This window comes from Carcharodon carcharias, chromosome 20, assembly GCF_017639515.1.
Source record: "Carcharodon carcharias isolate sCarCar2 chromosome 20, sCarCar2.pri, whole genome shotgun sequence".
NCBI classification, from domain to species: domain Eukaryota; kingdom Metazoa; phylum Chordata; class Chondrichthyes; order Lamniformes; family Lamnidae; genus Carcharodon; species Carcharodon carcharias.
The window spans coordinates 45,338,583-45,363,027 of NC_054486.1; the positions used below are offsets into that span (position 1 = coordinate 45,338,583).

At 38.4% G+C, this 24,445-nt stretch overlaps 1 protein-coding gene across 5 annotated transcripts in view; it reads right to left on the reverse strand.

The window, feature by feature from the left end:
• Positions 1-24,445, reverse strand: part of snx6 (sorting nexin 6) — a 54,818-nt gene that overhangs the window by 24,661 nt on the left and 5,712 nt on the right. For 2 of the 5 annotated variants that reach the window (XM_041214411.1, XM_041214413.1), the window contains 6 exons: positions 17,669-17,773; positions 9,485-9,606; positions 9,273-9,396; positions 7,526-7,621; positions 3,960-4,065; positions 3,311-3,386 (listed from right to left, as the gene is read on the reverse strand). In XM_041214411.1, coding sequence (XP_041070345.1) covers positions 3,311-3,386; positions 3,960-4,065; positions 7,526-7,621; positions 9,273-9,396; positions 9,485-9,606; positions 17,669-17,773 — 629 coding nt within the window. Of the gene's footprint in view, positions 1-3,310; positions 3,387-3,959; positions 4,066-7,525; positions 7,622-9,272; positions 9,397-9,484; positions 9,607-13,275; positions 13,390-17,668; positions 17,774-24,445 lie in introns of all 5 variants that reach the window. The other 3 variants (XM_041214410.1, XM_041214409.1, XM_041214412.1) reach the window with 3 other exon arrangements.

The following is a 24,445-nucleotide window of genomic DNA, read 5'->3' on the forward strand; positions in this document are numbered from 1 at the left end:
AAGATTTGCCGGGGTTTGTATGAAGATAAGATTTTCCGATGAACTGAACAGATTCTTTGCATCAGTTTTCCTTTCCGACATGATACCATGGGCCCAGTAGCACAGGCTAGGTGTGAGACTATAACTACGTCATTTTCACCAAGATTAATTGCTCTGTTGAACCCAATACCATTTACCCATGGTTTCTCAAGGAAATGGAGAAGTTCATAAGTCAGACCAAATGAGAAGGTTACAGGTTAAGTAAGATAAGTTAAGCAAAAGAGCTTGTGTGTGGCACATGCTATTTAATATGGATATGTACAGTGACTGCCGGAAGATAGGAAACTCTTGGAATGTTCACACAATGCAGGAGTACCAATTAAAGGTAGCAGTCAATAATTGGTTAAAGATGCATAATCAATAGGAGAAAGCAAATACATTTTTAGGCTGTACTGCTAGGGCCATTTAATACAAAGAATCATATATTTAGGCAAGGTAAGGCTCTGACAGGTTATTGTAATCTGTGTCCAGCTTTAGTTGCTGCACACAGTGAAAGAACTCTGCTGAGTTGGTTAAACGAACAATATTAAATCTTAGACCACATCACAACTTTCAGATTTTTACATGATTCATCAGCAAGGTCACTCATAAGTTGCATACCCTATAACGTACCTTATGCTGATCAGAACCGAGTTAAAATGACAGCATGACCCTGGGACCATATTACCAGCTACTATACTGTCGAATGTGCTGCCCTGCGCATACAACTCTTCAAGAAGAGGGGCTGAAGAGCATTACTGAGATGAGGCATGACCTCAAACCAACAAGCTTGTTTAATTTACAAAAAAAACGAACAGCATACAACATTAACAATTTTCTCTCATTTTTGGTTATGGAAAGACAATACAGATGCCACCTTAGACTAGTTTGGTTTTGGTCACCATATTTCAGGAAGGGTGTGATCAGATTAGAGGGGATACGGAGAAGATTTAGGAGGATGTTGCCAGTGAAGGAGAGTTTTAGCTATGAGGAAAGATTGGATAGGCTGGGGGTCCTGTCTTTGAAACAGAGGAGATTGTGCAGGGATTTAAATGAGGTGTATAAAATTATGAGTTGCCCAATAAAATGGATAGAAAGGACATATTTCCATCAACAGAACAATCAATAACCAGAAGGCATAGACTTAAAGTAATTGTTGAAGGATTAGAGAGTCGTTGAGAAGTTATTTTTTTGTCCCAGAAGGGCCTGGAATTAACTACATAAAAAGGATGGTGAGGCAGAAACTCTCATGGCATTTAAAAGATATTTGGATATGTGCTCAAGATGCTGTAACCTACAGAACATGGAACAAAAGCTGGAAGGTAGAAGTAGGCTGGATAGCTCTTCTCAGCCACAGAGACATAACGGGCTGAAAGGCCCCTTTCTGTGCTGTAAATCTTTTTATGTTTCTATGCTATTGCTCTAGATGTAAACCCAGTTATGAGTAAATCAAAAGAGAGCTTGTTTTGATGGGATGCATGTGGGTGGAGTGTGTGTGGGTGGGGTGTATGACCAACAGAGAAAAAACAAACCCGGTGAGCTCCTTTAAATAACATATCAGAAGTTCAACCGTATTCAGCCACCAATTGGAGTTATCTTAAATAAAACGTCTTCCTTTTGTTGAGAACACAATACTTGCCCCATCCACTCTCCTAGCTGTGCAAATGAATGAAAAGATGCTGGAAAAAATAATAAAGCTGCCACCTTGGACCTAGCTAGAACTATGAGCTATACTGCATATAGTTCGGGTGTCACAAGGGAACTGCTTACAGCAGTAACATGACGTGCTTGAGACTTTGTGTTTATGAATTAACATTCCAAATTACTTGTGTAGAGACAAAATCCAAGAAGCTGACTTATTGTTGAGGAAAATGCTGCAAGTAGCCTTAGAAGTTAACCCATTCTTATTTATAACTAAAGTTACAGAAATATTAGAAATTAAGAAAATTAATGCAGGAAATATAGGTTAAATAAAAACCATTACAAGTCTGACTACAAGTATAGGGTCCAAGAATTGGGTTATTTACTTCGGAATAACAGTTGTAGAGGGAATTACAATTGAAGCTTTTAAAATTAAGGAACTGGATACAGTCTAGTTAAATAATTTATTTAAAATAGATAGGGAAAGTAGGACTGGACGTTATGTCTATAAAAATTAATAGGCAGAATTAGATTAAATTACAGTCATCAGCCTCTGGTACAAACTGCTGAGACACATTGAGTATCGGTTGCTATTGCCCTGTACGAGAGAACCTGACATGGTCACAAGGGAAGGGTACATTTCCCAATTAAGTTGCAGCTTAGTTGTGACTGTGATAAATCTCACACAGCCACAGGCTCCTGAAGTTTAGCTTGATTATTTTACAAAGTCACAAAGGAACACCCCAGAATTTTTCCCTGAATTGGGTGCAGTTTTTTTCCCCACACCCAGGGTTATATGGTTTCGAGGTTGGCGAGGAGTATGTAAGGTTGCACCACTGAATGTATGGGGAATGGTTGATTGTGTTTTTTCACCTTTCATTTTGTACATATATACAATACTCTCCTTTCAGAGAGGGTATGCAGCAGAGCATGACAATATGCCTAAAACAATGAACATATTACAATATCATATAACTTAATCTTCAATATCATGCAAGTCTACTTGTAAAAACATACATCTTTGAACCATTACAGAGGGGGTGATAAAGGGACTACTAACGTACAGGAAGACTGGTTTGTAAAACTAGTTGAGACAAAACCATCACATTGTTAATTGAACTCTATTCTCACCACTTACTTCCAGTTGTAATGTTGCCATCTTAATTTCCATCCCCTACAGCCCCCATCACCAGACCTTCCAACTCCTCCAAAAGCACCTACTCTCTGTGGAATCCATCTTTACAGGCATTGGCAGCATTCTGTCACCTCACACACGTGCGTGATCTTCTTTCATGTGCCATTGAATATCAGTTGGTTATTTCACTGTGGGGGGCATCATTGCCAAGCCAGATCCTGCTCTCATCACATATGGTCTTTCCAACACAAGTATGACAAGCAAAAGTGGGAATCCTTGTTGACATTTTTCTTTCCATAGTCCAGTAAAACCAAAGTCAATTACAGTAACCCAACTATTGCCTCAACTAAAGTGAGTTGCATGAGCACAAAGTGGGAATCAAACAAAACACATTCTAGATTTATAACTTAATATTCCACCAGGACCAATGAGCCATCAGAAAACACCCATTTCATAATTCAAGCAATACTAGAATTAATATGGAATACCTAGAAAAGAGCATTTTATAAATCTTACTTGCATAGATCTGTTGAGTCTTGCGTTCCTAAAGTGTACAGTGTTGAACTAATTCTACTATTGTCATCTGCCACATCTGAAAAGGAAAAACATGTTGGGTACTACAGCAAGATATTTCACATAAATGTAACATAAGTTTTGTTTCTTAGTATCCTGTTCAACATGCATTATTTGCATTATGCATTGCCTTTTTCCTTTCATCCCAGTTACTATATGACACTCACCCAAGCCATTGCCAATCTTCCACATCACTTTTTGTATTAAAGTAAAACCCTCCCTCCACCCCAATATTGATTACTGCTTCAGTCTCTCAATGCTACTTAACAGCTACTCACCATGGGTGAATCAGCTATGCTGCTACTTTTATGCAGACTGGATGCATTCTATCATTGTGAAATGAATAAATGACAACATAAAGTTGGAATATAATTATTTGTGTAACTAACCAAATGAAAACAAGAATTTTGTGGTAGCTGATGTCTACATATCTCCACTGATTTAGCTACTAGTCACATAGGGGCAACTGAAAAACTAGAAAAGATTGCAACACAAAGAACAAGAATGGGTATTTTGTTTAACATGCCAATATCCTCTTTATCTCAGTGGCATTGCTTCACATTGCAACACCTGAACAAAAACTGCTACTTACTCTTGTGCGATTTTGTCAATTTGTCTGCCTTGACTGCTGCATCCTTTATTCTGTTATTATATTCTAGAAGGAAGGTTTTCTCGTGTTCGAAGAAATCATCAACATCCTAAAAATATTTTACAGCTAGTTTAAAATCAACAACTTAATACAGAATTCAAACACTTGGTTTGCTTAAACAGCAACCCAATTGATAAGTGCTTGCTTGAGTACTTGTGTTCTCAGGTCTAAATCTCAATACTAGCTGACCTTTGTCAGCTAGCCAATGGAGGCCATATTGTAATTTCTTGTTAGGAGATGTACCCCATCAAGTTTTCCTTTATGCAGCTGCAACCAAGTAATAAGTAGTCTAATGCTGTTTGTGAAAATAGGTAATGTGACATTTACAGATTTCAAATTTCTCATTAATACTTTTGTAAATATGTATATAACTTACATTTATATAGCACCCTGAAAGAAAGATCTTAAAATGCTTCACAACAAAATGGCAGCAAAGCCAGGAAGGAAAGGGATTGGAAGGGTGATCAAAAGTTTAATCAGAGGTGGATTTTGAGAAATCGGAGAAAAGGATTGCAAGGTAGAGAATTTTACAGAAGGCTTACACAGCAAGAGACAAAACGGCCGAACACTCTTAAACTAATAGTAGGGTGTATGAAGAAATTTACAAGAGGTTGGATTCAGAGATATGGAGCATATGGGAGAAGAAATAGGGCTGAATGAGATACCAGAGATTGCATGGAGGGTGGAGGGATTTCTAAACAATGATAACAATTTTAAATCTAATCTTCTTGTGAATACAGAATCAGATAGGTCAGTAAGGACAGAAAATGGTAATAAAATCATGTTTTAGGGTTTCAAAATGTGGAGGGGCTGAGCTAGAGGTGGAAGTATTTTTCAGTTGCAGTTCAAGATTTAGCAAACCTTAGAAAAACTGTTAAACAAACATTAGATTAATGTAACTACAACACTAAGTACAGAGATGTAGTTAATTAATTATGAGAGTTAATTTGACAATTTGGTAATCTCGGACAACATTCAATTAGTCTATTTTCACATGACACTGAATTTACAATGTTTCGATCGTTTAGTCAAACCTTGATGTAGCTAAATTTTCTCTCCTGCTTTTTTCCTAGTCTACTGTAGTATATATATCTTCTTTATAAGCAGCAGCTACCTCAGATAAAAATCTTCAAAAGGCCTGAAGCAACATTCCCACTAAAAAAGAGACAACAGACCTAAAGCAATCTTGTGGCAAAACCAACCACCATTGCACCATAAAATAAACATGTTTGGATATTATTTAGATGATCAATTTGATTCACAGACATGTAAAATCTTTTAAGATAAAAAAATAACTTACACAAGAAACCATAATATATCTGTTTATACTCAAACAGATTAAACTTCCCAAAAGAACAATAATCTCCATCTATAAAGCATCAGTGATACAGCCAATAAATGACCTCTTTCAGGTTAAAAAACATACAGCAAACTTTTTTGGATCATTTTCCCAGCATCCATGATGATATGTGCCAAGAGATGAGTGACTAAACATTTTAAAACTGACACATTTAGAATGTGTCAGTTTAGTGACTAAACATTTTAAAACTGACACATTTAGAATTTTCTTCAACTGTGTCATTAACTCCTTAAGTAGGAAAATCCATTTTGAAAATGTACAACAGCATGAAGTGATGCAAATGAACAAAATTTCTTGAAGGAAAATAGACAAGATTTAAAGCCCTTTTCCAAGCAACATAGCTTGCAGTTTGGTAGATGCAATAAGTTCAGCAACTCAATTCTGACATTGGTATATAATATTTAACACAAATACTAACTGATTTTGTGACCCTGCTAATGGATTTATATGGATTTTGCTCTTACCTTTCCCTGAGGCTGCAGGTAGGTGACAATCTGTACATCAAGGTGGTTGTTTTCTCCCAACTTACTTCCTCTCCCTACATCTTTCTTCTTCCTCTAAGAAAATTGCCTGCCTTTTTCTGTGAGATACTATTTTAATTCATAACTGCTTCTCTCCATATCAGCTGTGCCATATTTTGGTTTGCTGTACAACTTCTGGTCTCGTTACTATCCTGCTCTGCTTTCTAGGAGTCTCCCTCAATGACATGCTCAAAAAACATCAATCAGCAAACAATCTGAAATAAATACAAATTCCAATATAACTGCTTTGTTTTTAATGGGGCAGGGAGAAGAATTTCTGTTTGGTTCTTAAGTTCATATGCCTAGGAGAGGCAAATCTTAGCAAAAGATTAGTATATGGCAGGGATTCCTAATCGTGGGTTGTGACCCCCCCCCCCCCCACCCTAAAACCCCCCAACCCAATGAGTTCATGAGTTCCCCCACTCCGAGGAGCAAAGGGTGACTGTGCAATGGAGACTCTTGCGGGACAGCCCTGGGCTTGGCTGATGGGCTCCATCACACACACACACACACACACACGTTTTTTTTCTTGCCATGGTTTGGAGAGTGCCTCCTAAAGGATGAGATCAGAGGCCAGATCAATGCCTCTAGAGTCTGCAAAACGATTGGTAAAAACCATTGATCCCTGCTTTCCACCCCCACCGCTCTCAACTCGCAACTCCTCCCCACAACTCTCCTCCCCACTGTTCTCACTATACAGTAAAGTCCTGCATTTTGAGGCTTCTTTGTTTGCGTTTTAACTTACCCGTGTTCTGTACACCTCATCGCATGAGCAATGTTCGCTTATCCTGGTTTGAAATGTCCAAATTTTACAAAAGATCTTATATTTTACAATAGCTGTCTGCAAGTGCGCAAATCAGATTTGTGTCTCAATGTAATTTTATAGTTTATTTCAGGTTAACGGATTTAGGAGAAGCAGTGAACATGAGTTTGAACTATGAGAGAATAGGAATAGGCTGGATATTAGGTGATTTGTCTTTCCTCAGAGAGTAGTGAGGCTCTGGAATATAATAGAGTGGTGTGGTAGGTGCTGACTCTCCAAATGCTTTTAGAGGGCAATGGATTAGTTCTTGCCGAGGACAGGAATCACATAATATAGAATTTAAATGTCTTTATAAATCTTTGTAATCCTTGGTTGGCTTCAGACCCGAGGTGGTTGAGGCAGGGTGGGGCGCGGTGCGGGGTGTTGGGGAGAGGGTGGTGGTGGCGGGAGAGGAATTTTCTAGTATATATTTTACCCCCTGTTGACATGGGTTTTTCTCTTTTTCACTGACCACAATTTTTAAATGGGTTGCGAATAAAACTGCCGATGCTGGAAATCCAAAACAAAAATGTGGAGTAAACACAGCAGATCTAACAGCTTCAGTGAACAGAAACACAGGTTATTGTAGAGTACTGTAACTGCCCAAACCAATGCTGACCTCACATGGTTGGAACCTATCTAATGGAGTCCTATTTGAAGGCATGTTCCTCCTTCACGATTTCGCCATTTGCAAGGTTTCGCAGGAACGTAACCCCCGCGAACGGTAGGACTTTATTGTATTATAGTGTGATAATATAACAGATTAAACTTTTAATACAGATTTATTAAATTTCTTGGCCTTTAAAATACAAAAACATTAACACACCTTAACACTTCCAACAAGAACTTCATCAGCTGTCTTTACCATATTCTTAAAGAAATCTTCCAGCTTCTCCTTTTTATTTTTTCCACGAATACTCAGCTTATAAAACAAAATAAACATTATCTTAGCTACTGCAGTGTTTACAGAAGTACTCTTCCACATAAAAGAATGAATTAACCTTTTAGTTTTAAACAAGAAAAATCTGCAATGTGTTAATTTTCCTCAATTAAAACCATACAAAAGGTTGTAGAGAGCAAGGGTGGAGAGAGGCCCAAGTTTTGCTCTCCTTAGTTCCTAACCCCTGGCACCTACAATATACTTGAAATGGAGAAAATAAAGGAAGCAATCCAAACAACACTTTAAACATGAGCACAAAATACAGATATAAATATCATGCTACTTTCCTATTAACTTTTCTCATTTACCATAAATGAGTTGAAAAGCTGATCACTCATTCTCTGTAGGCATCAAGCCAGGTGGACCATAGCAGGATTCAAAGAAGTGAAAATTTACCCAACTGCCTCTTAAAATATATCTTTTAAGATCACATTTATACAATACGATGGCAAATTACAGTAAATAATCAACATACGCATAATGTTACAGCGGGGGGGGGGGGGGGCACTACAGTACTTAATTTCCTCACATGATGAGTTCCCAATTCTCTGTAGGAGGGAACCAAGATGATATTGGACACCTTGCTAAGGGTACTACACATTTATATCTTCAGGTATCTTAAGTCCTCAAGAGGCGAGGAAATAGACAGGCAGGCCCTTAATCTTCTGTTTCCATTGATTTCAAAGTTTAGCCTGCTGCAAAGAGATGCAGTAAAGCAGCCTAAGGCAACTTTTCCTTCCAATATTACCCTAATCATAGGTGCTGACTCTCCGAATGCTTTTAGAGGGCAATGGACTAGTTCCTGCCGAGGGCAGGAATCACATAATATAGAATTTAAATGTCTTTATAAATCTTTGTAATCCTTGGTTGGCTTCAGTGACCTGAGGTAGGTCAGACAATATGGCTGACATCTGGAACATGTCATAAGAGAAATTTTCTGATGCTAATTGATGTTTTATCATTCATTTGTAGCACTACAACCAACTAACATTTATTATTTATTGTTACTGTAGACAGATTATATTTGAGAATTTATAAATAGCTCAGTTTGCAATTACAAGTTTGATTATACATCAGGTTCTGCGTGCAAATTTATTCAGTTTTTGAAAAATGTTATTAATTTAACACCACGAATTTTTAAACAAAGGCAGGTCATTTATATCAAGGAGAATGATATCCATTCCAAATTTACACTCAGACCAGATTCAGAAAACTAGAGGTTGCTGCCAGTTAAAAAGGAGTCTTCATTCACATCATGTTACAACACAAACTGTTTGTCCAAAAAAAATCCAATGTTTGCTTTTGCTTTACAATCAGTAAAGGAAACTTGTGTTTTGTGTTAATGTAATGCAGAAGCGTTAAAACATAAACCTTTTAAAGACTGTAATTTTAAAAAAAATTTAAGTAACTTCTACTTTGTTTCCATTATTAAAGCCGCATTCCAAGCAAACCAAATACTTGAAATGCAGGAAATAAGGGAAGGAATCCAGCACACAGTATACATGAGCACTGTCAAACTACAGGCATATCAGACATTCTCCAATTAACTGTTAATTTACCATAAGTTGAAAATTAAACTAATCTCAATATAAATGTTACAGATAAAAGACTTCATAAAGTAAACTCAACTGACATCTTGATTATACTCCAAGAAGATATGAAAGTTTAAGTCATTTCGAAGAACTGGATGTGCAGCTACACGACACAAAAAAACCTCATGCATGGCAACGGTTTTCTTGAATATAGCCAAGTACTCACTGTAACAAGAAAATAGTTAAAGTCACCATTAAGAATTGCAGACAATGAGTTGGCTTTGTTATACTGCATGGTATATAGCATGCTCACGCTTCAAGTTCCTGCTTCATCTTTGTGAACTCTTCCTTAGTCATTGATCCTTCTCCTTCCCCTAATTTCTGCAGTTTATCTCTTGAAGCATCAAAGTCAGGCTTTGGAGGTGCTGGTGGGATCTGTTGAGATGATACGTACTTTAGTTTTAGCTGGAGAATTAGGTACACTTACTAAAAATACTTATTTTTGTGATAGACCCACTTTCCGTTGTTTAATAAAACTGCACTGGGCGGCAAAAAAATAACAATATTCTATTACTCAGACTTCATGATAAGTTTTGCATTTGTGATTATGTAATTCAATTTTAGAAGAAACTTGACCTGTAGCCTAACCAATGCAATTTATATCCCATTTCCAATTGCACCCAAAACAGAAATGCTACCCCTATACTTTTTATTTGTTGTAGCAGCAAATTTGTTTATTGGATCTTACAATGGAGACATTTTCAAATTCAGCTTACCAGAGTGATATTGTGCAGCACAAGTGTTGTGCTTAAAATAAAAGAAAACTTTACTCGAAAGGTGATTAATGTTTGGAATGATGCATCAGCTGAATACTAGAATCAGAGATGATAAGGTTGTTGGAAAACACAGCACAGTACTAGACAGGGTGTAATGAAATGTCAGTACTAAGCCAGAAGAACCAAATTGCCTTTTCTCATCCTTAAAATTTTCTTATATTCCTGAACCAGAAACAGCAATTTGAATACATTTTGAAACCTTAATATTTTCAGCAATATCAGTAATCATGAAAAGTTAAATAAGGCTCAAATATTATGTAGCCACATCATACTTCACAAAATTCTTGACTGCATTAGTAGTGCAGTTCTTAAAAATGGTCACAGACTTAAGTTGAACAGAAGAAAGTTAGCCTTACTAGCCAACAGAAGTAGTGGGCTAAAAAAGTTGTAAACTCTTGGGTACATAACTCAACAAAGAAAACAGAAACTCAATCTGTGACCATGAGCATGTCAAGGACTTGATGTATCATAATATTGTGGTTTTCTGTTGTGGATACCAGAAAATATTTCCAATGCAATTTGTATTTGACATACAATTTCCCAATACTACTTCCCTGAAAAAAGTAATGAATCAGCATTTGATCCAAGTATAAAGTATAATGCCAAGAAATTTGAAGACTTCCACAGCTCAGGACGCTTGTTTTCAATTTAGCTAAATTAGCTGGAGTTTACAATGCCTTCACTGGAGTTATAGATTATTTTCACTTAAGCCACGTGTTTACTTAGCTTTATTTAACCCAAACTTTAATATGCTGTACTATTAAAAAACAAACCCAATCAAATGTCATCGCTCTACCCCCCTCTTTCCCTCCTACTCTCCATTCAGTCTATTAAAATGAATGCCTGGCATTTTTAGGATCTGTAAGCCCACATTTAAAGCAGGCACAAATAACAGCTGATTTTGGAGATAGAGAATATGTTTTAGAATTTTGTTTCATTTTGCATCACTGAATCATAGAAATATACAGATGGAAGGAGGCCAATCAGCCCATCATGCCCACACTAGCTAACAAGTAGCCATCCAGACTAATCCCACTTTCCAGCTCTTGGCCCATAGCCTTGTACGTTACTTCAAGTGCATTTCCAAGTACTTTTAAAAATGCTGAGGGTTTCTGCCTCAACCACTCTTTCAAGCAGCAAGTTCCAGATTCCCACTACCCTCAGGGTGAAAAAAAATCTCCCCTTGAATTCCCTCTAAACCTCTTATCCCAAATATATGTCCCCTGGTTGAAGAACCCTCAATCAAGAGTTGGGTCGTCTTATCCACTCCATCTAGACTCCTCAATTTTATGCACTTTAGTTAAGTCTCCCCTCAGCCTCCTCTGATCCAAAGAAGCCCTAGCCTATCCAATCTTTCCTCATAACTAAAATTCCTCCATCCAGGCAAGATACCCTTACATCTCCTCTGCACCTTCTGTAGTGCAATCACATCTTTACAATAATGCAGTGACCAGAACTGCACACAACAGTCCAGCTGTAGCCTAACTAGTGTCTTGTGTTGTAAAAGTCTGCTAAAACAGATGGTGGTACTAACTTGGCAATGTCTACATCAAACTTAAACCAAAGGAAATAACTAGCAGAGACATAATTTCAAGAGTTTTACTTTCAAACAAAGTAGATAAAAAGTATGCCAAAACTTGAATGTCACCACATTCAACTTCTGTCTTCAATTTATTAGAGTCTTTATTTGACATTTAAAACTAGAACTATAATTAACTGGTCATTTAAACTTATTCCAAGTTGATAACAAATTGAAGGATCCCTCAAAAACATGAAATTATGTGCTTTCTAAGTTATTACTTCAACAACTTTCCCTCCCCCCAACCTATGTTTTTCTGAGAATAGGTTTGCTTCCAAAATGCATTTTTTTTAAAAAAAGGATAGAAGTCAAATTAGAATGAGACAAGCAACAATATACAATTGTGTTACCTTCCACCCCCCACCCATTTCCCCATTCATATGTGTTAAAAATGGGAACTTTGGTTTTATAGGTCTATGTAGTTAATCTTTTCAGTTTAAAAAAAAAATGAAGGTGGAGGTAATTAGTTGGTTTCAATATGTACTTTTTCATATGCTAGAGTAACTAACTGAACATAAAAAAGCTCCAAGAAATGTCTCACCAAAATGCCATTTGTTTTCCTCTCACAGACAAAAAGCTTTGACAACAGTGCATTTTTCAGCATCAATGTTTGCTCCATTATTTCAAAATTGTTTGGAAAATGTGAACAGAAAGTACCCAAGACAAAGAAAAAAAAATCCCATCAATGGCATTGACTGAACAATACTGATGGAACTCTAAGCACAACACATACATTCAGGGTTTAAAACTAAATTCGGCACAAATGCACAGCTTTGGGCAAACATATCGCCAAAGTCCATCGCTTGGCAGAGGCTGAGCATTCAAATAAAAACTTTAAGGAATATATTAAAACAAAATAAAATGTATCTGTTGAATTGTTTATGTTAGTAAGAGCAATGCCTCTGAAAAAATTGCTTATTTAGGACAGAAACTTCTGCAGAGGAGGGAATTTTCTGATTTATTTCAAAAAACAGAATGATTCAATTAGCTCACTGAATTGGCAGTTTAGAAATGAGTTTCCCATTTCATAATGTTTAACTATTTACATAAGAATCCAAAATATTTACATATACTTCCACTAAAAATGTTGGTATTAAAATGTTACAGGAAGCAACATTTTGTAGACAGAATGTACATGTCATAGGAAAGATAAATATAAAATTATTTTATAAATTGCATTAGGACAGAACTTAGCTTGTGTCACATTGGCAGGCTTCCCCCCTTAGGACACTCCTGTACTTTTAAAGATTATTCGTTCCACTTTATTTCTTTCGCCCAAGCGATACTTGAACTACCTTAGCAACTTACCTTAAGTGCTCAGAGTACTAATGGTTTGTTTTGCTCTATAACTATTTAGAAAAATAATGCTCAATTAAGTAAATTGCAATCCATCAGATTACACTATTGATTCTAGCATAAAGACCACCAACAACTCAACTATTAAAAGGGGAATCACTGCCATTTGGGAGGGGAAGAAAACATCTTTGTTTCCTGACATTTTCAAGAAATAATGTTTATTAGGCAAATTCAACTTTTTCTTCCTTGTTTGTCATTTATAATTTCAAGAAATATTTACAGATTATCTACATAAACTCGAAGTTGTCTTAAGATACTTAAAACATTGACAGCTGGTAAGGAAAAATGTGTTGTATTGTAATCAGCAGACTATTACATTTCTATAACACTCACAACATAGCCGGCATATTCTTCATTTTCAACAAAAGCATCATGAAGCCAGACAAATTCTTCATGTTGACGCACTACAGAAAATTCATCCTGTTTGAAATTAGGTAGGGAACTCTGCTGGAAAACAAGCACACTTTAACAATTTAGCTTTACCCTGTTTTAAAGAGAAAAGGAATTGTTATGTATTAGATACAATATGAAAACAAAGACATTGCCCAGGTAGTGGGATATTATATAAATGCAGTAGCAGAAACATCATAATCAGGTTACATAAAAAGCTGCCACCAATAAATGAAGTTGTAAAGGGGGTAGTATGTAGATTTTAAACATGGATGCATTAAGTACACAATCCTGGGCAAGATTAGCAGTAGCCATGCAGGCATGGGAGGAGAAACTATGAGAAAAGATGTGGTATATGCACTAAGATAGGTAGAATGGCAGCTTGAAGTTTGGTGCCACTGAAGTTGGTCAATGAGAGGTGTTAAAGGAGAAAGGGATGAGCATTAGTGTTTATAGCAAGCAAGAGGTTGAAGATCAGCAAGAATAGTGAGCCTTAACTGCAGTGACACAAGATATTATTGATGACTTTGATCTGGGTGATTTTGATATTGTGGAATTAGCAGAAACCAGTTTAAAAGAGACTCAAACTAGGGTAGCAATAGCAGTAGGGCCACAATGAACCATTAAAAATCCTTGACAAGAAACAGGAATTTAAGGGCTAGATATGTACTGAGAGGATAAAGGTGTAGATGACAGAGTTCTTAAATATGTTTGGGGTGATGCAGCAATACTGAAAAGGGTGGGAATTAGGTCCGATGACAAAACTTGAACCATCAGCATGAAGCCAAGTCAAAGAAGTTGGATGGTCAGGAATTGCATGGAAATAGGTCAAAGGAGCGTTATTGGTGGAACAGAGTCTAATAAGTGTTTTACATTGCTCAAACAGAAAATAATTTTTTGTACATCACTTTGGCTAGCCCCGAAGAAAAATCCAATTAATCAGTGTCAACATAACACAAATGGCAAACCGAATTAGCAATAATACTGTGGAGGATGAATTCATGGGATGTGTATAAGATGGCTTTTTAGACCAGTACATCCAGGGACCAACTGGGGAACAGACTATCCTAGATTTGGTATTGTGCAATGAGAAGGGGTTAATTAATAATTTCATTGTGTGGGGTGCTTTAGGGAACAATGACAATGGGCAGGCAAAGCTTAATATTTAAGGAACTAATGCATGGATTGTAACAGTTATACATTCCCCTCTGGTGCAAAAACACAACAGGAAAAGCGGCCCAACATAGTTAACAAAATAAATTAAGGATCGTGTTAGATCCAAAGAGGAGTCATATAAAGCTAGAAAACGTAGCAAGCCTGAGGATTGGGAGCAGTTTAGAATTCAGCAAAGGAGGACTGAGAGATTGATTAAGAGGGGAAAAATAGAGTATGAGAGTAAACTTGCCAGGAACATAAAAGCAGACTGTAAAAGCTTCTATAAGTATGTAAAAAGAGAAAGATTAGTGAAGACAAATGCAGGTCCCTTACAGTCCAAAACGGGAGAATTAATAGTGAACTGCTTCAATTCTGTCTTCATGGAGGAAGACACAAATAACTTCTGAGAAAAGCTAGAGAACCAAGGGTCTAGTGAGGAGGAGGAATTGAAGGAAATTAGTATTACTTAAAAAACAAGTGCTGGGGAAATTAATGGGACTGAAAGCCAATAAATCCTCAAGGCCTGATAATCTACATCCCAGTGTACTAAAGGAGGCGGCCATAGAATTGTTATCATCTTCCAAAATTCTATAGATTCTGGAACAGTCCCAGCAGATTGGAGGGTGGCAAATGTAACCCCGCTATATAAAAAGGAGGCAGGGAGAAATAGGGAATTACAGGCCAGTTAGTCTAACATCAATAGTAGGGTAAATGCTAGAATCTATTATAAATGATGTGACAACAGGACACTTAGAAAATATCAACGGGATAGACAAAGTCAACATGGATATATGATATGGAAATCATGTTTGACAAACCTACTAGAGTTTTTTTTTGAGGACTTAACTAGCAGAATAGATAAGGGAGTGGATGTGGTGTATTTGGATTTTCAGAAAGCTTTTGATAAAGTCCCCCATAAGAGTTAGTGTGCAAAATTAAAGCACATGGGATTGGAAGTAATATATTGGCCTGGGCTGAGAATAAGTTAACAGACAGGAAACAGTAGAAATAAATGGGTCTTTTTCCAGAGATGAGGTGAATAGTGAGGTCCCGCAGGGATCAATGCTTGGGTCCCAGATATTCACAATATATATCAATGATTTGGATGAGGGAACCAAATGTAATGTTTCCAAGTTTGCTGACAACACAAAATTAGAAGGGAATGTGAGTGGTGGGGAGGGTATTATGAAGCTTCAAGACAATTTGGTCAAGTTGAGTGAGTCGGCAAATATACAGCAGATGTAGTATAATGTGGATAAGTGTGGAGTTACCCACTTCAGCAAGCAAAACAGAATGGTAGTGTTATTTAAATGGTGATAGATTGGGGAATGTTGATGTACAAAGGGAACTGGGTGTCCTTGTACACCTATCACTGAAAGCAAGCATGCAGTGATGGCAAATGGTGTATTAGCTTTCATTGCAAGAGGATTTGAGTACAGGAGCAAGGATGTCTTACTGCAGCTGTAACGAGCCTTGGTGAGACCACACCTGGAGTAGTGTGCGCGGTTTGGTCTCCTTATCTAAGAAAGGATATACTTGCCATAGAGGGAGTGCAGCAATAGTTCACCAGATCGATTCCTGGGATAGCAGGATTGTCGTATGAGGAGAGATTGGGTCAACTAGGCCTATATTCACTGGAGTTTAGAAGATTTGAGAGGGGATCTCATTGAAACGTATAAAGTTCTGATAGGGCAAGACAAACTGGATGCAGGGATGATGTTTCCTTTGGCTGGAGGATCTAGAATGAGGGGTCACAGTCTCAGGAAATGGGGTAGGTCATTTAGGATGGAGATGAGAAGAAATTTCTTCACCCAGAGGGTGGTGAATTCTCTACCACAGAAGGCTGTAGAGGCCAAGTCACTGAATATAGTTAAGGAGGAAATAGATTTCTAGGCTCTAAAGGCATCAAGGGATATGGGGAGAGAGCAGGAGTTTGGCGTTGAGATAGAGGATCAGTCATGATCGGACAGGCTTGAAGGGCTGAATAACCTACTCCTGCTCCTATTTTCTATGTTTTTAAACAGTAAATCAAATAAACGAGCATAAAAGATCGACCTGAAATGCTAACTGTTTTTCTCTCTCAACGGATGTTGCCAGACCTGCATATTTCCAATTTTTCCTGTTTTTATTATATTTATGAACATGTCCAACAAGTATCTGCTTACCAGAAACTCTGCAATTGTCTCGAAGCCTATTTTGTATCGACTAATTAATCGTGGAAGCTATGTAAAATACCTTGTCTAAATTATAGCATGATTTAAAAAGAGGCTTTAAAATTTGTTGAGTCTGTTGCCTTAAATAACAAAGAAGTGAGCAAAAAGTATTTTTTGACAACATAAGGCCTGGATTTTAGATAATAGGAAACAAAAAAAGAGGAACTAAATCCATTTATGGTTTCCACAATTATTGTAATTGCAAATTTCTACAGAACCTGATATAGTCACCTAGAGTTTACAGAAACCATACCACCATAATGAAGATTAGCTTCATGTAGCCACATCTATTCCAGTTAGAAAAATAATCAAACCCAAAATTCTGGGACTTTTTCAGCAATGACTGATATTTCAATATAGATGTAGTATTGGGCTGTGAAGTACTAGTCTCTGTTAGTACGCTCTGCTAGCATAACACAATATTGTATCCATGTTCCCCACAAGTGAGTTCTCAATCTTTATCAGCACCACCAACTTAGGCTCTCTGGAGGGCCTATAACCAGGAATTAAGTTTGCCTTTTATTTGGGTATTATTAATAAATTATCACTTCCATATATTTTGACCACTGTCATTTGTAACTAAGCAAAAGTGCCAAGCAATAGAAATATAGCAAGTGTGTTTAAAAAGAAAACTTGTATTATTCTAACAAAGTCCATCCAGAATATTAGTCCCTGAACCCATAAAGTGTACAGAGCAAGTCAGTCACTCATGAAAAAAATCCTCGAAATTTGGGTCAGGATCAAAAAAAATCAGGCAAGAAATTCAAGCCCTTGATATATTTTTGCTTAACAGAAATCCTGTGAATAAAGTTACTGAGAATAATGAAGTTTCAGATAGCCACAAAAGCTACACACAAAACCATTCTGCACAAATTATAGCACAATATTTCACTGTTTACCACATATTAGAAAGTAGTACAGGTTATTTAAAGGGTTCAGTTTTCACCTTAAATTTTAAATCCCTTTACCTTTGTGTGAACTGTAAATTTTACTTTATCTCTTTCACTAAGAGCATCAGAAATGTCAACCTGAAGAAAGGCATCTGTTTGAAGATCCACAATGACTGGTCTAGGCTGAAGTGGAAAAAAATTGAAAAATAAGCCTCAAAATGTACATTTCATCAAAAAATAAAGTTGAATATTAAGTTTAATGTAGGAAAATGTGAATTAGTAATTATGCTATGAGAATGGGGAAAGGAAACTAATGTTAAATGGTAAGATTTTAGATTGAGTAAAGCAGCAAGAGGAACTTGGTGTGCAGCTATGTGAGTCACTAAAAGTAAAAGGACTAATGAAACTCTTGTTTTTATATCTCATGTCATGGAATACAAAAGCATGTTGGTGATGTTAAACTTGTACAAGACTTTAATTAGTTGAGAGCAATATTTTGGGTTCTCCCGTTACAAGATAGACATAAAAGCAACAAGTGTGCAGTATGGATTCACTAGGAAATTGCTAGAGGTGAGGTGTTTTAATTATGAAGACATTTGCAAAGTTGGTGATTTTTCACTGGAGCTGAAATGGTTAAGGGCTGTTCTACCAGAAGTCTTCAAGGTAATGAAAGACAATTGTAAAATACTGAAAGGTCTTTTCCACTACTTGGCAAACAAGGTAACATAAATTTCTTAAAATCACAAACAATTGAAGGGGAAGTTAAAAATAAGTTTTGTTACATAGCTAGTGATTAGAATGTAGAATTTCATGCCTCCAACTATTGTTGAAGCAGGGTCTACAAAATTTTAGAAGAGAATTAGATAGCTGAACAAAAAAGAAAAATCTTACAGAGACTGGTGTGCCAAGAGAGTAGAATTAGACTAGGTGCCTCATGTGGGGGAAATATTAGCAGACTTGATGGGTCTGTGATTCTAATCATAGAGTCATAGAGGTCTACAGCACAGAAAAAGGCCCTTCAGCCCATAGAGTCTGCGCCGGTCAAACAAGTACCTAACTATTCGAATCCCATTTTACAGCACTAGGCCCATAGCCTTGTATGCCATGGCATCGCAAGTGCACATCCAAATACTCCTTATGTTATGAGGGTTTCTGCCTCTACCACCCTTTCAGGCAGAGAGTTCCAGATTCCCACCACCTTCTGGATGAAAAAATTCTTCCTCACATCCCCTCTAAACCTCCTGCCCCTTACCTTAAATTCATGCCCCCTAGTTACTGATCCGTCCACCAAGGGGAAAAGTTTCTTCCTGTCTACTCTATGCCCCTCAATTTTACACACCTCAATCATATCCCTCCTCAATCTCCTCTGCTTCAGGGAAAATAATCCTAGTCTATCCAATCTCTCCTCTTAACTAAAACTCTCCAGCCCAGGCAAAATCCTGATAAATCTCTGCACTCTCTCTAGTGCAATCATGCTTAACTAATCTACTGGAGTTTTTTGAGGATGTAACTAGTAGAATAGAAAAGGGAGAACCAGTGGATGTAGTGTATTTGGATTTCAAGAAGGCTTTTGGTAAGGTCCCATATAAGAGGCTAGTAGCAAAATTAAAGCATATGGGATCTTGTTTTAAGAATGTCAAGATTTACATGAAGGTAATCTCAGAAAATCTAACACAAAGTCCAACTGCAAGTACAAATGACTATAAGTCAATGTTCCATTATTACATTGGAAAATCTGCAACCGATGACTTCTTTGTGCCGACATACAATTTTCTTTCTACCAATTGCAAGCTTTAGTGGAAAGGTATCCAAAGTTCATTTGGTACAAAATAGTTCTTCCATATTATATCAACTTCTTTGCTGCAACATTTTATCCTTAAGTTGAATGCATGTGTATAAATCGACAATTACCTTATCTGAACATTAGACCAACAAACAGAAAGAATTTAAGATTTTGCCAAATATCCACAATTGGGCACGTGAAGAAAGATAACCTAATAAACCAAAAGGCATGAGCCAAAATCCAAATATATTGTCAAGATGGCGATTTATTCACCAACAAAATTCAAGCTTATCAATAAACTGTGCAGTACTGATTAAAGACAAGCACATTGGTTTCCTTTCAAAATAAACAATCCTTTATGCAAGTTTTAATGCGTATTATAAAAAAACAAGGATCTTAACATTAAATGGATTTGGCCATGGCCACTCAGCTCCTGATCGCATTACAGCCTTGGCTCAAACATGAATGAAAGAGCTGAACTCAGTAGGTGAGGTGAGTCACAGCGCTTGACATCAAGGCCACATTTGACCAAGTGTGCCATCAAGGGGCCCCAGCAAAACTGAAGTCAATGGGAATCAGGGGAAAAATCTCCATTGGTTGGCGTCATATCTAGCACAAAGAAAGATGCTTGTGGTTGTTGAAAATTAATCATCTTAGTCCCAGAACATCATTGCAGAGTTCCTCAGGGTGGTGTCCTAGGCACAACCATCTTCAGCTGCTTCATCAATGACCTTCCCACCATCATAAGGTCAGGAGAGGGGATGTTTGCTGATGATTGCACAATGTTCAGCACCATTTGCAACTGCTCAGATATTAAAGCAGTACATGCCCATATGCAGCATGACCTGGACAACATTCAGGGATGGGTTGATAAGTGACAAGGAACTTTCGCACCACACAAGTGCCAGGCAATGAACATACGAAATGGAGCAGAAGTAGGCCATTCGGCCCCTCAACCCTGTTCTGCCATTCAATATGATCATGGTTAATCTGTTTGTGTTTCGAATTCCACATTCCTGTCTAACCCCAATAATCATTGATTCTCTTGCCTAACAAGAATATATCCACATCTGCCTTAAAAATATTCAGTGACCCCGCCTTCACCGCCTGAGGAAAAAAAAGTGTTCAAAAGTCACACAACTCAAAAAATTTCTCCTCATCTCCGTGCTATTAGGGTGACCCCTAATTTTAAAACATTGCCCCCTAGTTCTGGACTCACCCACAAGAAAGCATCCTTTCCACGTTCACCTTGTCGAGACCATTCAAGATCTTATACATTTCAATCAAGTCATCCCTCACTCTTCTAAACTCCAGCAGAAACAAGACTAGCCTGTCCAACCTTTCCTCACAAGACACCCTGCTCATTCCAGGTATCAATCTAGTAAACCTCCTCTCAACTGCCTCCAAAGTAGTTACAATTTCCTAGTGAATCCATCTCAAAGGAGACCAAAACTGCGCACAGTATGAGATGTGGTCTCACCAATGCCCTGTACAACTGAAGCATAACATCCTTACTTATATGTTCAATTCCTCTCGTAATAAAAGATAGCATTCCATTAGTCTTCTTGATTACACGCTGTGCCTGCATATTAACTTTCTGCGGCTCATGCATGAGAGCACCTAGATCTCTCTGCACCTCGGAATTCTGCAGTCGGTCTCTGTTTAAGTAACACTCTGCTTTTTAAATTCTTCCTGCCAAAGGTGAACTTCATATTTTTCCATATTATGCTCCATCTGCCAGATTTTTGCCCACTCACTCTTACCTACATCCATTTGCAAAATCCTCGTCTTCTTCACAACATACAAAGATAGGTGGGAAAGTGTCGGGTGCAAATTTAGCTACCATGTCTTGATTTAAATTGTAAAACATTAAGTCCCCAGCACAGACCCCTGTCACATACTGCCAATCAGACAAAGATGCGTTTATACATAATCTCTGTTTTCTGCCAGCAAGCCAGCCAATCTTCTATCCAGGCTAATATGTTACCCCTTACACTATGAGTTTTTATTTTCCACAATAACCCTTGATGTGGCACCTTATCAAATGTTTTCTGGAAATCCAAGTACAGCATGTCTACAGGCTCCCCTCTATCCACCGCAAGTTACTCCTTCAAAGGATTCTAATAAATTGGTTAAACATGATTTCCCTTTTATAAAACCATGCTGTCTCATCCAGATTACCTTAGGCTTTTCTGAGTACCCAGCTTTAACCTATATAACGATCGACTCTAACAACTTCACCACAACAGACATCAAGCTAGCTGGCCTATAGTTTCCTGTTTTCTGCCTCCTTCCCTTTTTGAACAGTAGGGTTATATTTGCTACTTCCCAGTCTGATGGAATATTCACAGAATCTAGGGAATTTTGGAAAATTAACACCAATGCATTGACTACCTCATTATCAATCTCCAACAAGAGAGAATCCAACCATTTTCCTTTGACATTCAATGGTATTACCATTGCTGAATTCCAACAAACAACATTCTTGGGGGTTACCATTGACCAGAAACTGAACTGGATCATATAAATACTGTCGCCACAAGAGCAGGCTGAGAATTCTACAAGTAACACCTCCTGATTCCCCAAAGTCTGTCCACCATCTACAAGGCACAAGTCAGGGGTGTGATGGAATACTCTCCACTTGCCTGGATAAGTGCAGCTCCAACAACACTCAAGAAGCTTGACACCATCCAGGGCAAAGCAGCCTGTTTGATTGGCACCACATCCACAAACATTCACTCCCTCCACTCCCTCTGACGCACAATGGCAGCAGTGTTCACTATCTACAAGATGCACTGCAGCAACACACCAAGGCTCCTTTGACAGCACCTTCCAAACTACGATCTCTACCACCCAGAAGGACTTGGGCTGCACATGCATTGGAACACCACGACCTGCAAGTTGTCTTCCAAGCCACACACCATCCTGATAGGAAATATATCGCCGTCCCTTCACCATCACCAAGTCAAATTCCTGGAGCTCCCTTCCTAACAGTACTGTGTGTACCTACACCATGTGGACTTCAGCAGTTTAAGAAGATGGCTCTCTACCACCACCTTCTCAAAGGCAATTAGGGGTGCGCAACAAGTGCACCCACATCCCATGAAAGAATGAAAAGAAGTTGGATGCCGGTTCCGAGTAGTCACTCCTGAGATTGTCCATGCAAGTTTGTGTAGCTAATGCATGATTATGTTCAATTAAACTATATTTCACTGCTGCAGACATAACATATGGACATACAAATTAGGAGGAGTAGGCCACTCGGCTCTTTGAGCCTGCTCCATCATTCAATGTGATCATGGCTGATCCGACTGGAACCTCAACTCCACATTCCCACTTACATCGATAATCTTTCATCCCCATGTTTATTGAGGATCTATCCACCTCTGCCTTGAAAATATTCAAAGACTCTGCTTCCACTGCCTTTTGAGGGAGAGCTCCAAAAACTCAACCCCCAAAAAAATTTCTCCCCATCTCTACCCTAAAGAGAGTGACCCCCTTATTTTTAAAACATTTTAAAAATTCATTTACTGGATTTACAGAATGCTAGGCCAGCATTTATTGCCCATTCCTAATTGCCCTCAAGAAGGTGGTGGTGAACTGCCTTCTTGAACTGCTGCAGTCCCTCTGATGTCGGTACGCCCACAGTGCTGTCAAGGAGGGAGTTCAGGATTTTCACCCAGCGACAGTGAAGGAACAGCGACATATTTCCAAGTCAGGATGGTGAGTGGCTTGGAGAACTTCCAGGTGGTGGTGTTCCCATGTACCTGCTGCCCTTGTCCTTATAGACAGTAGTGGTCATGGGTTTGGAAGGTGCTGCCTAAGGAGCTTTGGTGCGTTTCTGCAGTACATCTTGTAGATGGTACACGCTGCTGCCACTGTGCGTCAGAGGGAGTATTTGTGGATGTGGTGCCAATCAAGCAGGCTGCTTTGTCCTGAATGTTGTCAAGCTTCTTGAGTGTTGTTGGAGCTGTACTCATCCAGGCAAGTGGAGAGTATTCCATCGCACTCCTAACTTGTGCCTTGTAGATTGGTGGACAGGCTTTGGGGAGTAAGATGCTGAGTTACTCGCTGCAGGATTCCTAGCCTCTGATCTGTTGTTGTAGCCACAGTATTTATATGACTGGTCCAGTTCAGTTTCTGGTCAATGGTAACCCCCAGGATACTGATAATGGGGGATTCAGCGATGGCAATGCCATTGAACATCAAAGGGCGATGGTTAGATTCTCTCTTGTTGGAGATGGCCATTGCCTGGCACTAGTGTGGCGTGAATGTTACACGTCACTTGTCAGCCCAAGCCTGGATATTGTCCAGGTCTTGCTGCATTTGGACATGGACTGCTTCAGTATCTGAGGAGTCACGAATGATGCTGAACATTGTGCAACCATCAGTAAAAATCCCCACTTCTGTCCTTATGATGGAGGGAAGGTCATTGATGAAGAAACTGAAGATGGTTGGGCCTAGGACACTCCCCTGAGGAACTCCTGCAGTGATGTCCTGGAACTGAGAGGATTGAACTCCAACAGCCACAACCATCTCCTTTGTGCTAGGTATGACTCCAACCAGTGGGGAATCTTTCCCCCTCATTCCCATTGACTCTAGTTTTGCTAGGACTCCTTGATGCCACACTTGGTCAAATGCTGCCTTGATGTCAAGTGCATTCACACTCACCTCACCTCTGGAGTTCAGCTCCTTGTTTGAACCAAGGCTGTAACGAGGTCAGGAGCTAAGTGACCCTGGAGGAGCCCAAATGGAGCATCAGTGAGCAGGTTATTGCTAAGCAAGTGCCACTTGATAGCACTGTTGATGACCCCTTCCCTCACTTTACTGATGGAGAGTAGACTAATGGGGAGTTATTGGTCGGGGTGGATGCATCCTGCTTTGTGTATGCAGGGCCTAGCTGGGCAATTTCCTACACTGCTGGGTAGATGCCTGTTTTGTAACTCCTTTGAGGACAAACAAACAAACTAAATTAACAAAATCAGGGACAAATTTAAAGGCAGCCTAACTAAAGGGAAACTGCAAAAACAAGAGACAAAATCTAAAGGAAACTTTAGCACGGTTGATGCCCG